Source organism: Schistocerca serialis, chromosome 11 (genome assembly GCF_023864345.2).
Source record: "Schistocerca serialis cubense isolate TAMUIC-IGC-003099 chromosome 11, iqSchSeri2.2, whole genome shotgun sequence".
Lineage (NCBI taxonomy): Eukaryota > Metazoa > Arthropoda > Insecta > Orthoptera > Acrididae > Schistocerca > Schistocerca serialis.
Genome location: NC_064648.1, coordinates 86,185,679 through 86,200,674, shown reverse-complemented (window position 1 = coordinate 86,200,674; position 14,996 = coordinate 86,185,679). Strand labels below are relative to the sequence as shown.

Here is a 14,996-nt window from a genome sequence, read left to right as displayed (position 1 = left end):
AGCAAACCGTGCGGGCGGCATGGAACTTTCCAGAGCGTTGCCTGCTAAGCAACGCCTGGGACGGCGTTACCTCGTCAGCACACGAGAGAGGCGCGTGAACAAGGTGCCCTTTCTCGGTGCTGACTTCCTGTTACTAGACCATGGGACGAAAGAATTTACAGGCAGCTAACGCTGCCGGCCGTGGCTTGGCCGCAATGGAAAAATGAAGTTACTGGTTGGAGGCTCATATAATAAAGTAAAATCTCCTATTGTCTGGCTCATCCTTTACACACCTCAGTTCTTTGGAATTTGGATTATTATATTGACCATGAGGTCTGAGGGTGTATAACGTTGTTATATTTATCCTGGATACCAGTTTCATCAGTTTTATCATAGTCCTTTCTTGCAAAGAACTTAGTACTTCTTAAGAAATATCAACCACACTAGGTGTCTTGATACATTGATTCGTTGATATGTTCATTGTTATGTGTAGATACCATCAAGGAAGAGAACATTCTAGGAGGTGGAATTAGTTAAGATATACATTAAAACCACACAGAGATGTCACATAAGCTTAATCTGCATTCTGTTTTGTTCTAACCCAAGGACATTGTACTTTATTGCTCGAACAGTACACACACATGGAAGACGAGGTACTATAAAATTAGCAGTACACAGGTGGTTGGTGGAGCCTTGCACTACAGCCTATATAGTCATTAGTTCCAAGGGGGACCGCAGCTGCCAGAATGTGCACACAGTTGCTGTTGTATTAGCATACCAAGTGGCCTCTAGTGGCCAAATCAAGCACGAACTTTATGCGCAAACTATGAAGTGATGTACACATTAAACTGGTAGTTAAAGCACTCCTCTTCCATTGCATGGAGATGAGCACTATGCTCATGTCCATTTCTTCTGTGGGCAATGTAGGTTGTTGAGTCATGTGATCTACTGCCACCATGCATAGGGTCGTAAGTGGCATGAGTGCGGACAGGTGCAGTGCATGCCATATTGTCTAAGGCCATATGGTAGGACAGGCAGCACTGGTGCAGCTTCCATTTCCATGTCTGATTTCAACAATAGAGAAGGAGGTTGTGTTAATAGTGATGGAACATGTGCCACTGGTTGTGATAGAGGTGGCAGCATTGGTGTCGGCTGCAACAGTGTGGGACATGGGCCCCCACCATGGTCCGTGACAGTTGAAGGGGGCATCCACTGCAGAGGAGATAGTTGTGAAAACATTGGCAGTGGTGACAGAAGGTGAGGGTAATGGCCGCGATGTATTAGACGTCTGGGCAGACAGACGACACAGGGGAGACGGAGGCACAACTAGCGTGCAGCCACCCCTGGGAGGTCATAGCTGGTCAGTGTGTCACATTGCCCTCCCCTCAGCCATGCGGATGTCGCAGAGGCATTGGCCACTGGTACTGCACTGTGCTGGCAGATGGCCCTGTGTTGGGCAGGGCAGATATAGTGAAGTCCAGGGCCGATGTCGATGGAACAAGTCTGCCGGACTCCTATTGCCAACAGGGGTGAACCTATGAGAACTGAGGAACCAGTCAAAAGCTACTTCTGGTGACATAAACGAAACACATTTCTCATCTGAGTCTTTAAATGTTCATGCCAGTCATTCAGCTTCCCTGTTTGTCTCAAGGTGGAAAGTAGGAGCCATGACATGGTGAACGCCTCTTTCTTTATGAGAATCTTCAAATTCCTAAGATATGAACTGGCAGCTGTTGTCTTTAACTAATGTATACAGAAGACCTTCCATCGCAAAAAATTTTTCACAAAGCTGAAATAGTAGCCACCTCAGAAGTATACAGAAACTTCCAATAAGCATGAATTACAAGAAGCCAAAAGAGATTCAAAACAGGTCCCATTAAATCTACATGAATTTGTTCCCAAGGCTGATGTATCTGGCTATGGTGTCAGAGAATCACAGGGAATCACTTAATGGGTGGCTCACTGTTTGCAATCTGCCAGAACTAGCACTATTTCTCCATCAGTGCCTACCCAAAAAATGCATGTATGCTAATGCTTTTGTATGTGACACACCCCAGTGCCACACATGTAACAAACACGTAACCTTACTCTGAAGGGCAGATGGGACCGCAACCTGGGCAGCAGTGTCCTTTGTAGCTAACAGCAGCCATCCATTCCAAACAGAAAGACTTCATAATGTAAAATAATTTCTCAAAGGATTGGAAGCATGATCACGAGGTTTATCCAGCCAGCTGTTGCACAAAAGAAACAATTTTAATTAAAACAGGATCTGCAAATACCTCAACCACAGTTTCAGTGCTAGTAACAGGAAAAGCATCAACATTTTGAGCTTCCGCATCTAAATGAAAACAGTTCTCCTTTGTCAAACTTTGGATCCTGGCCAGTTGGCAAGTGCTAAAAGACGTTTGCATGTTGCACTATAAGCCGAAAATATATCTCATATCATGACAGGAAAAGAGTTCACTGCTATAAGTGCTGTATGCCCTTGTTCAGCAAGGACACCAAAGCGTTAAAAAGAAAACCAGTGGTTTGTGGTCTGTGATCAGGTGAAATGTAGACTTGTGTAGAAAAACATAATTTTTTTATAAAACATACGCAATCACCAAAGCCTTTTTCTCTTTTAGAGAATAACACTACTGATCCTACTGCATCGAACTGAAGGATTTAAGAGGTACGTGCAAAAGGGTGTTCAGATCCATTCACACACGTATGAGCAAGGATGGCACGAAGACCAAACTCAGATGCGTACATTGCTAACACAGTGTGCTGGTCCAGCTGAAAAGTGACCATACAAAGGGTCAACTGCAGCTTACATTTAAACTACTTTAATGTCCGGTCGCAAGCTGGGACCAGTGAAAACGAACATCCATATGTAACAATGTTTTGAGCACTTGTGGCACAGTAATAGTGTCTGGTGTGAATTAGTGGTAATATGCTATTTTACCGAAGAATGCTTGTAATTCTGTGATAGATGTGGGGTGTAGTAGTTGGTCAATAGCATCAATATGCTGGTGCAATGGTTTAATGTCAGCATGTGACACTTCAAAACCCAAATTAATAATGGATGGTTGAAAAGCTGTCTTTTCCAAATTGCACTTTAACCATGCAGACTGTAAAACAGAAAATGGAGTGCAAAGCTTCTGCAAATGTTTCTCTGTGGAGGTGCTGGACACTGTAGTGTCATCTAAATAGTTGATGCAGCCTCAAACTGTTGCAATAAGTTGCTCTAAGGTGTTGAAAAATAGGTGGCGTGCTTGCTACATCAAAAGGCAAATGCTGGTATTGATAAAGCTCAAATGGGTATTGATAACTATAAGGCATTTAGATTCCTCACTGAACAGCAGCAGTAAATATGCCACTCCAAAGCCAGTCTGTGAAAAATATGGCCCCCCAATAATATCGTTAACAGATCATCAGGGTGCAGAATAGGATAGGTATTAATGATTGACTGTGGAGTAATAGATTTTCAAAATCACTGCAGAGGTGTTATTTACTGGTAGATCTTTTGATTATCACCAGTAGTGCTGACCATTCACTGGAAGAAATAGGTCGAATAACATAAAGTGATTGAAGACACATTAATTCTGCTGTTGCTTGATCCTGTGAGTTTACTGGTACCAGGTGGACCCAGAAAAAATGCTGTCAGAGAGATTGTTTCATCAGAATATAAGCCTGACATTCTGTTGCACCACCCAGTCCTGGGAAAAATAGAGAGGAAAATTTGACACAGGGTATCTAACTGTTTATATGGAAGTTTATCATAAACCACATGCACTTCATCATTGATGCCGAATCAAAATCGTTGAAAAGCACCCAAGCAGAATTTCAGTGCATACATTCTCCACAACTAGGAATTTTAATGAAAAAACCACAGCCTTGGAAGTCACTGGTGCAGAAAATGTTCAACAATGGGAATGTGTTGTTTCGTATTACTCATCAACCTCTGTGACACTGGTGTCAGAGGGGGAGAGTCCAAATCCACATAAGTCTGAGAATTCACCAGTGTTGCTACATCCCGCACATGCACGCACGTGTCAGTGTATATCTTGCTTTGGAACACTGTCACTGCTGACAAACTGTTCATATCAATGTTCATTTCATCCCCACTCAGATTTGGGAAGGAGTTAGGAACAGAAGCAATGTGTCCTTCGTTATGGCACCTGTTACATGTTTTCCAGCTCTTGGGACACGCAGTCCATTCGTGTTGAATGAAGCAGTGTGGGCATAAAGGCAGTAGAGCATTAGCCTGTCACTGTTGTGATTCGGTCTGTTGTCACAAATGACAATTACCTGTACAACATAAAGACATCTGCTGGACTGCTGCAGTAGAGTCATATGTTCCATTGTGGACTGACTGAATGCTGGGAAGTGTGAGAGGGACAGATTCCTAATATTTCAGATCAGGCTTCCACCTGACTGCCTGCAGCCCATGAAACATCAAATGACTGAGGTGTCTTCATGACTTCCAAAACGGTACAATTTTCACATTGTAGAACTCACTCTTGAACTTTCCTGTCAGGAGAAAAATGTATTGCATCACGAACCATTTGATCTCCGTAGGATTCCCTATGAAAATTTGTCACAAAATTATGTTGGCTAAGTCAATGTGTTTCTGCTGCCCATACCCTGTATGACTCTTTTGGTTGCTTTTTGCAGTGGTAAAATTCCACAAGAGCAGCCATAACGTATGTTTACTGTGGAAGTAGAAAATAACTCACAAGTGAGTGAAAGAAAGGCTGGAAAATTCTTGTAAGGGGTTGGGCTGACGCAACAACTGATACACGTGAGGTGAAATCCATGACAAAAAAGGGCCTTGCACAAGTATATGCATGTTACCTTAAATGCTTGGAATGTTGCTACAGGCATTTTTTGTGTATGTCCTGGTTCTCTGCTGCATCATTGTATACAGTGAGTGGCAGAGTGGCAACGGGTATGTTGTTGGCGGGGCTCCAGGTTGTGCCAGTGTAGTCGTTAAACTGGAAATACCAGCTGTCAATGCTGTTGCTTGCTAAGAGATTGAAGCACTGCCTCCATGAAAATTAAACTCAAAGGATCAATGACTGATGCGCAACATGTGGAGTCAGGTACTGTACTTGCCACCAAAAAAGTGTTCTAACTCCAGAACACAGTATGTTATTGCTCAAAACAGCACACACACACACACACACACACACACACACACACACACACACACACACACACACAAATGTAAGACAAGGTAGAATGCAATTAGCAATACACAAATGGTTGGCAGAGCCTTGTGCTCCAGCCTACATTGTCATTAGCTCCATCAAGGGGTGGTTGCACAAGCAACTGCTGTCGTATTAGCAAGCCAGGCGACCTCTAGTGGCTGAACCAAGAACAAACTTCACGTGCCAACTATGAAGCAGTGTACACACAAGATTGGTAGTTCAGCAGGTGTAAACAATAAATTATCATCTTTTCCTTTGTACAGGTTTGTCCACCAGTAAATTGATAAGGAAGGTGATATTTTGAAAAAAGATTTGTGTTTCAGTGATCTGTCAAATTTTTCTTTGCAATAGCGCATTCCTGTTATTATTTAGTTTAAAACCAAAATTCTTAGGTCTGAGATATGTTACAGGCAGGCAGTCCTGAAAACAAGAACAAAATAAGATCAGAAAATATTCAGTAGTTTCCAGAAGGTAGGGTAGTATACAGGGTGATTCACAAAGATATGCAAATATTTTAATATGTTATTCTACCAGTAAAACTAAAGGAAAAAGTTCATATAAACATAGGTCCGCAAATGTTTGGTTACGGAGTTATGACTATTAAAAGATTTTGTCTGCAAGTTTATCTACTTCGTTAATACGAAGCTATCGCAGAACTGTACAAGGTTAAAGTAAAGTACAATTTCCATTTATTTAGTTGTCATTGGTCTGATGAATTTGATAAAACATGTTCCAGATGAGTATCTGCAGTAGTTTTGCAGAATATCCAGAGAAACAAAGGTTACTGTACAAGTAAATTTGTATACTTTTCATTAAGAATGTAGAAACATTTGTCATTGTTGGCAACTGTTAGTGAGTTGTTTGTCATTTCCTAACCATGAAATGAGTTATTTTTCTGTATTGTTCAGTGAAAGAACATAACAGTGTGTTTAAGTGAAACCACATGGTAAGTGTTCTCGATTGTAAATTATTTATGACCAAGAAATTGTGTTTATTTATGGTAAATGTGATGGTAATTCTATGGCTGCAGTTAACAATTCCGAAAGTATGACCCATTAGTGGAAGATTTCAAAATTTACGGGAGACAAGTTCTCTACCTAGCGCTTATTGTCAGTGCGAGCTCTCGATACATGAAGACGATGATGAGGATGTTATGGATGCTGTTCAACATAGCCTGGGTACCAGTACCCGACACATCTCTCAGCAATTAGGCATTTCACAATCTAAAGTATGGCGTACACTGAAGTAAATAATCTGTATCCTTACCATAAACAAAATGAGCATCATTTACATCTGGGAGATCCCGCTATTTGCTTGGAGTTATGCAACTGGTTAAATACTTATCAAGTGTTACACAAATACATTTTATTTACTGTTGTGGCACACTTTACTCGAGATGGTATAAACAATTTTCATAACAAACACGTATGATCTGAAGCAAAACCATATGCTACAGAGCAATGCAATTTGCAGCAGCAATTTAGCATAAATGTGTGGTAGGGTATAATCAACACACACTTTATTGGACCATTCATTTTCCCAGGACTTCTAACAGGCGAGACGTACTTAAAATTCTTCAAGAAAAAATGCCCCACTTCCTCAAAGATGTCCCACTTGCTACACCATTGCAAATGTGTTTTCAACATGGTGCACCTCCAAATTTCACCAATGCTGTTACTACACATTTAAATGAACATTTTCCCCCAGAAATGGATTGGTCTTGGTGCTACATGTATGTGGCCACCGAGATCATCCCATTTGACACCAATGGATTTTTGTGTATGGGGATGGATGAAAGACAGTTTATGAGGCATTACTTGCTTGAATTATGAATGCATTAGGCAAAATTAAGAACAACCCTGTGAAACTGAAACGAGCAACAAAATCTATTCATACACGTGCAGCTAAATGCATTGAACTTGGAGAAAGTTTTGAACATTTATTGTGAATGTATTGTGAAAGTATTGTGAAATTGTATGAACACTGTACAACTTCCTTATCACTGAGCTTTGTTTTTGCTGGTTTAACATGAATTCATACGAGCTATGATTCTAATAAAAGCAGATTATCTGACACATTCATGCAGTTTCAGTTAACGTTATTACCGCCACTTTTCCAAACTTAAATTCTCTTTAACTTCTGTTGCAAACATTGTGTAATTGTATGGAATTTAAAAAAACGAATGGGGCCAAGTAAATAATAAATAAAAAATTTTATGAAATTACTTCTTTGCTTTTCTGGATGTTTTTAACCTTGTACTGTTTTTCGATGGCTTCATATTAACAAAGCTGCTACATTTCAGCAAAATCTTTTATTAGCCATAACTCTGTAACTAAACATTTGCAGACCTATGTTTGCATGAATTTGTTTCTTTAGTTTTACTTGTAAAATAACATATTAATATATTTGCATATTTTCATGAATCACCCTGTATTTCATCAGAATGAATGGAACTGAAAAAAAAAAGGTATATTCACAAATTCGATATGATGGAGCAGATCATATATTAGAGCTATTTTCTGTGCCTATGTAAGCACCATGTAACCACAGGGACAGAAAAGTTAAACGTAAGTGGAAGTTGTATGTACTAAAGAGTTTTTCGCTAGTGTTCGTGTGTTTACAGTGGTTCTGCTCTTATATGAAATATGCCCCATACCTGAGAAAAGTGTGTAAAGAGAGAGTGGGGACACAAAAAAAAAAAAAAAAAAAAAAAAAAAAAAAATCACATGTTGCAGGATAATTCAAGAAAACCAAACCTTGCAATGCGAGTGATATTGTTCTACATACCAAGTTGAATGAATTAATAGTGATTTATTTCATAAAAACAGTGTGTCCTCACAAAAATCTGTGTCAGTTTATCTGTGGCCCTTGTCCATTTAATTTTACCCTTCCCTCCACAAGCAAAGACTCATCTGAAAGGATATACTTTTGTAAGAGTGATAAGCACATAAAGCTGTCATTTTCTTTACCTTTTGTTACATTTCATCCTGTGTTTGGAGTGGCATTTTCTGCCTTCAGCACATTTGCACAGTTCTTTCATCATCATTCAACCGGTAACATAGGTCCCATCAGGAAGGATAACCTTCTGACATTTGGAATAAGTCAAAGTATTTAAACAAGTATCATAGCTACAAATACTCTCGACTGGGTCACATTTATAAATTTCTGTATCTTCATCCTTACTAACATGGTCTCCATTTCTGCTGGTTGCAGCTGGATGATTTCCTTTCATGGATTTGCAGATGTGTGGTGGAATGTCCCCTGCCTCCCCCACTACTGCATGTTGCCTACTGGAAACCAGCCTGCTGAGGGATGTTTTGTATAGGGAGGTTCAATTTGAAGCCAATAGAGTTGGTTGTTCTCCAAGCCACAGTTTTGCAGCATGGGACTTCTTGGAAAATTTCTGAAAACTCGCATATTTTCTTCTGGTGAAGGACAGTAGTAGAATGACGCCAGAATAAAATTTGCCATTTATTGAATGATTTTATAAAATTCATGACAAGAGCCCAACAGAACATTTATGACAAGCCAAATTAGAACCATGTAACAAGAACTATATTAAACTTCTCATAACTGGGATTCACTGCCATGCGATATTTTTGGAAAGACATCATGTTTGTGCCAGTGACGGGTAAACTTTTTGTTTCCACTGTTGCAATTTTGGCCTTGCGCCATTATCAAGTGCAGGTGTTTTGGCTTTAAACCAAGTCAACTTTATACAGGCTGACACATTTATATGTCATTGTTATTTGCTGTTATATACATTCGTAATGTTGCTAAGTAGTGCGAGCACACATGTTGATATATTGTAAAACACAGTCTGTACATACACATGTTCGTTCCCCCATCACTATCAACTTTTGCACTAAACCACAGTAGTTCCCTGCTCTGGTTTAGTGCAAAAGTTACTAGGACAGTGAGTGCCTTTATACTATCTGCCATCCAGGAAATGCAAATGCCTTATTTTGCTACGTTAAGAAAGAAGCTATGTAATTCCATCATAATAGTGCGTGTATTATATATATTTACTACATTCATAATAAATTTAATACAGTATGCTACAGACATTGCAATATTACTTTCATTGCAACTGTTCCTTTATACCGATTTCCAATACTATAAAAGAACTGAATGGAGAAAGAATAAAAGGGGGAAACTGTCTGATAGAATTTTGTATACAGTAGAATTTAATTGTTGCTAACACTTGGTTTAAGAATCCTAAAAGGGTTCTTTACATGAAAGGGACCTGGAGACATGAGAATGTATCCGATTGTATAATGCTGAAAGAGAGAGAGAGATTGATTTCGAACCCAGATTTTAAACTACAGAATGTTTCCAAGAGCAGTTGTGTATTCTGATCATAATTTATTTTTATGAACTACTTATTAAAACTGAAGAAATTTAGGAAAGTTGGTACATGCAACTTGGATAAACTGAAAAAACCAGAGGTTGTTGAAATGGGGAATTAGGCAGCTATTGACTTAAACAAGGGAAAGGAATACTGTAGAAAACAAATAGGTAGCACTGAAATTTGCTAGTGGCAATGTATTTCTGTCAAAAATGGCAAAATACTTGGGAGATCAACTGAACATAATTCTGTGTATCTTGGAAATGGGTTATGCAGTGAACATCACCAAATGTAAAACAGTGTTGCTGGAATGTAGTGCAATTAAATTCAAAGATTCCAATGTAATTAGATCAGAAAATAAGACAATATAGTAGTAGTAGTAGTAGTAGTAGTAGTATGTTTTACGTTTTACTATTTGGGCAGCAAAATAACTGATCACTGATGTATAGAGGATATGAGACCAGTAATAGCAAGAAAAGCTTTTCATAAGGAGTGTATGTAAATCACTAATAGAATTTAAAGTGTTATGAAATACCTTCTGAAGTAACTTTTGTGCTGCAGCCTTGTACAGAAATGAAATGTGGATGTTAAACAGCACAGAAAAGAGGGGAAGACAAGCTTTTGAAATGTTGCGGATAAGGCGGGTAGATCAGGTACCCACTGAAGAGGTACAGAATTGAATTCGAAAGGAAAGAAATGTATATCATATCTTATCTAAAAGAAAAAGTATGTTGACAGGACACAGCTTGTGCCATCAAGGAATAGTCAGTTTGGTAATGAATGGAGGTTTCGGAGTTAAAAATTGTAAATACACAGTAATGCATGATTACAGGAAGCAGTGTCAATTATGGGGGTTTTAGTAGTTACGAAAGGATAGAGACTTGCACAGTATAGAGTAGGGTGGAGAGCTGCCTCAAACCAGTCTGGACTGATGATGATAACCATGACCATAACACATACAGAAGTCTAGAATTGTGCAGCATCTATTATTTGTTGTATGTAACCCAGTCTCCCTCTCTCCCTGCAGCTCCTTCTAGTACTGTGGAAATTATTTCCCGGTGTATTAATATGCCCTATCATTGTGTCCCTTTTTCTTGTCAGTATTTTCCAAATGCTTCTTTCTTTGTCAATTCTGGTGACAGAAACAAAGAAAAAATCCCTTGGCTCAAGAACTGCTAACAAATGTTGTTCAAGTGCTGTTTTATATGAGAGTGGTAAGCACATTGCACAAAGATATTGAAATTCTGATAGATTGGAGGCACAGTAATATAACGGATACCAAATTGTTCATAGTTTGTAGAGAGAGTTTCAAGAGATAATGCAGCAGTGCAGTGTTTGAAATAGGTTTAAATATGTTATAAAGACCAAGCAAGAGACCAACAAGACAAATAGGGAGTTGTGATATTGACAAGTAAAGAAATTTTCAAGAAAATACAACACCCAAAAAGTGGTACATGATGTAGTTTTGGAACCAGAGTGAAAGCACTGGACATTATATGCATTGTCGTTAGAGTGAGAGAAAAGGGGAAACTTCAAGGCAAATAGCATCTTCAGTTACAATGTACAATAAGTGTTACAGTATTTCATTTATAAAGGGACATTGTTGCTGTGTTACTTCAGAAACTTCTTTTTCGATTATGTTGGCAAAATTGAAGCCATTCACTGACTCATCTCATTGTGAGCCCTTCGACTGTGATAGTAGTTGAAGCAGCAGTTTAGTGCAGCATTGCTCTGGTGTGGTAGCAGTGTAGCTGTTCATTTGAAAACACTTGTTTCTCATTTTACTTAGTTAGAATACTGGGTCCATTTGATTTCAGCACAACTGATGGACTATCTCCATTCTTCATTACCTACTCTAAAGCCAACAGGTACGATCTCAGTGTACAATAAATGATTTTGCTGTCAGTTAAATGTCATCGCATTTTATAAAATTTAATTTTACTGACAGATAATGTTTGTGTATATGCCATTGTTTCTGTCAATTCTATGTTTGCATACTTTGCTATGAGACTGTAGTATTGTGACAGTAAATAGTGTAAATTCTATAAATAACTGAACCTAGTTCTCGAAGTGCCAGTCCATAAGCAGGAACATAATTGATGAAATGAGTGGTATTCAGCATAGAAAGAGGCCTCACAATGCAAAATACGTGGTACCACACTGCATTTTGCATATAGCAGTGAGTAGATTCAGGATACAAAATAGTTAGATCAGTAAGTTACTTTGGGCATACCCCAAGGGAGTATTAAAAAGTCCTTACTGTTCATTATATATGTAAATGATAGAGCAGAGGACACTGAAAACCCTGTGAGGCTGTTTAGGGAAGCTACTGTTCCATATTGCTGCAACACCATGGATCTGTAGCAACATTTTTCAGGCGTTAGCTACTTTATCACATATAAGTGAACAGTAATAAGTGTAACTCAGCCATAGAAGAAACTGTTTCTGGAACACTTGTTTTGCCAATTTATGAGTATAGAATTGTTACTGGGAAGGTTAGTACAGGAGATACAGAAGATTTAATGAACAGTGATGCAGTTCATCATGAGTGAATTCAGTATGCCAAAGAGCCACGTATTACTTATCCTGTATACTATTATACAGTTAAGTATGCTGCTTATGAGACAGAACTGTGATTGTCTACAAAGATTATTGAGCAAGGTAGCATAGATATGAAACCGTATTGATGTAACTTAGAATAGCTGCTCAGAAAATTAGTTTCATTAAATTTCCTTGTGTGTGAGAGATGAGAATCATTGCAAACGGGATGATATTCATAATAAAATATTGAGAGGCTGTAATATATGCAGAAATGTGTAAGAACTCATAACTGAGATTTTCTTTTCCTTTTCTTTCAGTTTCCTGAACATCCGTTGGTAACGCTGGAGTCCACTAATTGTTCCAAGGAGGAAACACAAAAAAAATTGGGACCAGAAGAAACTGAGAACATTGTAAGCAATAATGTCTGTGAGGTATTGCATGTGGAACAAAAAATTCCTTGGCTAATTGCAGAATGTAAAGGATGTGTTACAAAGAAATAAGTTTTCTGGAACTAAGTGCTGTTTGTAATTTCTCACCATCCTTGTACAGCTCTCCCTGATTCAGGTTTTTTTTCTGCCACTTGGTGGCAATTGAGAGGAAATTCTTATTAGTGCTTGGAACAATATTTATAACCATACCTACAGCAACTCTTCTTGAAACCGAACGTTTTGTATAATGCATGTGTTGGATGTTTTAAATCCAAATTTAGAGGAGCAGTTAGAGAGAAATAGATAGTTGCAGAATAATAATTTGACATGTTTCTCTTTAAATAATGCCTGACTCTTTCATCTTTCCATGGCATTCGATTACTTTGTTTTAACAAATCATTTACATTTCTGTTTTTTGTACCGTGGGGGTTATCAAAGGTAATAAATATAACTATGTGATAGCTCACTCCTATGTAGGTTGATACAGAATTCCAATATATATGCAGTGTTGCTAAATTCCATGGTACATTCACAGAAAAACTTTTGAATTTGGCTTTAGCATGCAGTTCTCCACAGAGAACGATTTGTAACATTACAGATTGTCATGGCAGAGCTAAGCAAGAAGAATAATCTTGGTATATTTTGTGAGCTTGCTAAGGCCTTTTGTGGAGTACAAAACAATTCACTATGTTATCAAAAGTATCTGGACACCTGGCTGAAAATGACTTCCAAGTTCATGGCACACTCCATGGTAATGCAGGATTTCGGTATGGTGTTGGCCCACCCATAGCTTTGATGACAGCTTCCATTCTCGCAGGCATATTTCTGTCAGGTGCTGGAAGGTTTCTTGGGGAATGGCATTCTTCGTGGAGTGCTGCACTAAGGAGAGGTTTTACTGTCAGTTGGTGAGGCCTGGTACAAAGTTGATGTTCCAAATCATCCCAAAGGTGTTCTATAGGATTCAGGTCAGGACTCTGTGCAGGCCAGCCCATTACAGGTATGTTATTGTCATGTAACCACACCACCACAGACCATGCTTTATGAACAGGTGCTCGATCATGTAGAAATATGCAATCGCCATCACCGCATTGCTCTTCAACAGTGGGAATAAAAAAAGTGCTTAAAACACCAATATAGGCATGTGCTGTTGTAGTGCCATGCAAAACAACAAGGGATGCAAGCCTCCTCCTTAAAAAACACACACACTATAACACCACTGCCACCGAAGTTTACTGTTGGCACTACACATGCTAGCAGATGATGATCACCAGGCATTCGCCATACCCACACGCCGGTATTGGATCCCCACGTTGTGTACCACAATTCCTCACTCCACACAATGTTTCTCCACAGTTCAGTCATCCAATGTTAGCACTCCTTTCACCAAGTGAGGCATTATTCGGCATTTACTGGTGTGATGTGTGGCTTATGAGAAGCCTTGCGACCATGATATCCAAGGTTTCTCGCCTCCTGCCAAACTGTTATAGTACTTCCAGTGGATCCTGATGCAGTTTAAAATTCCTGTGTGATGGTCTGGATGCATGTCACCTATTACACATTATGACCCTCTTTAACTGTCTGTGGTCTCTGTCAGCCAACTGACAAGGTCGGCCTATACGCTTTTGTGCTGTACATGTCCCTTCAAGTTTCCACTTCGCTATCACATTGGAAACAGTGGACCTAGCGGTGTTATGGAGTGTGGAAATCTCGCATACAGATGTATGACAAAAGTTAAACCCAATCACCTGCCAACGTTCGGAGTGCCCCAATCTGCTCTCTCATGATATCTAATGAGGACTGAGGTACTGATATGGAGTACCTTGCAGTAGGTGGCAGCACAATGCACCTAATATGAAAATTGTATGTTTTTGGTGGTGTCTGGATACTTTTGATCACATAGTGTACTTCATAAAGTAATATGATGTGGAATTTGTCATCCATCTTGTGTGATGGAATGCAGATGGTCACATCAACTGCTTACCTGCGGTTGACTAGTTAATTCATTATGCACTGTCACTCCCAAGATGCTGAAGATATGTTTAAATTTGGTCCTGAGTTTTACTGATGCACTGTTGACATATTTACGTGTCCCATTCCATTGACCTCTCACAGCTGTGGACGAGTTACTTCCCTATCTTGGTCAAGCCCAAATTTTTGATTATTTATGATACAATACATGTGCCTCTTTCTGTGCTAACATTTGAAAGAAACCTCATTACGATATCTTGAACTTTTTATGAAATTTGATGACTGTTATGACAACTTGACTCTCAATGCGCAGGGACGGGAATGGGTGTATCATCAGACCGTCTGTCTGATATAAAAATCAATAACTCTAGAACAAAATCAGATATTATTCTACTCTCAATTTTATTTAAATTGTGATATTTTAACTACATTTCATAAGCTGTGACGCATAAGCTAAAATCAATCATACACAAAGTTTGTGCAATTTGTTTTTTTCTCTCCAAACTTTTTAGAGTTCCGCACAATGATTTACTTAAATTG

At 38.9% G+C, this 14,996-nt stretch overlaps 2 protein-coding genes across 16 annotated transcripts in view; both read left to right on the top strand.

The window, feature by feature from the left end:
* LOC126426965 (uncharacterized) overlaps positions 1-12,575 on the top strand; it is a 54,032-nt gene extending 41,457 nt beyond the window's left edge. For all 7 annotated transcript variants that reach the window (XM_050089110.1, XM_050089108.1, XM_050089114.1 and 4 more), the window contains exon 4: positions 12,378-12,575. In XM_050089110.1, the coding sequence (XP_049945067.1) occupies positions 12,378-12,560 (183 nt within the window). In that variant the 3' untranslated portion in view covers positions 12,561-12,575. The remainder of the gene's footprint in view (positions 1-12,377) is intronic.
* The window catches only part of LOC126426959 (zinc finger protein 726-like), an 809,906-nt gene that overhangs the window by 660,066 nt on the left and 134,844 nt on the right, over positions 1-14,996 (top strand). The window lies entirely within an intron of this gene.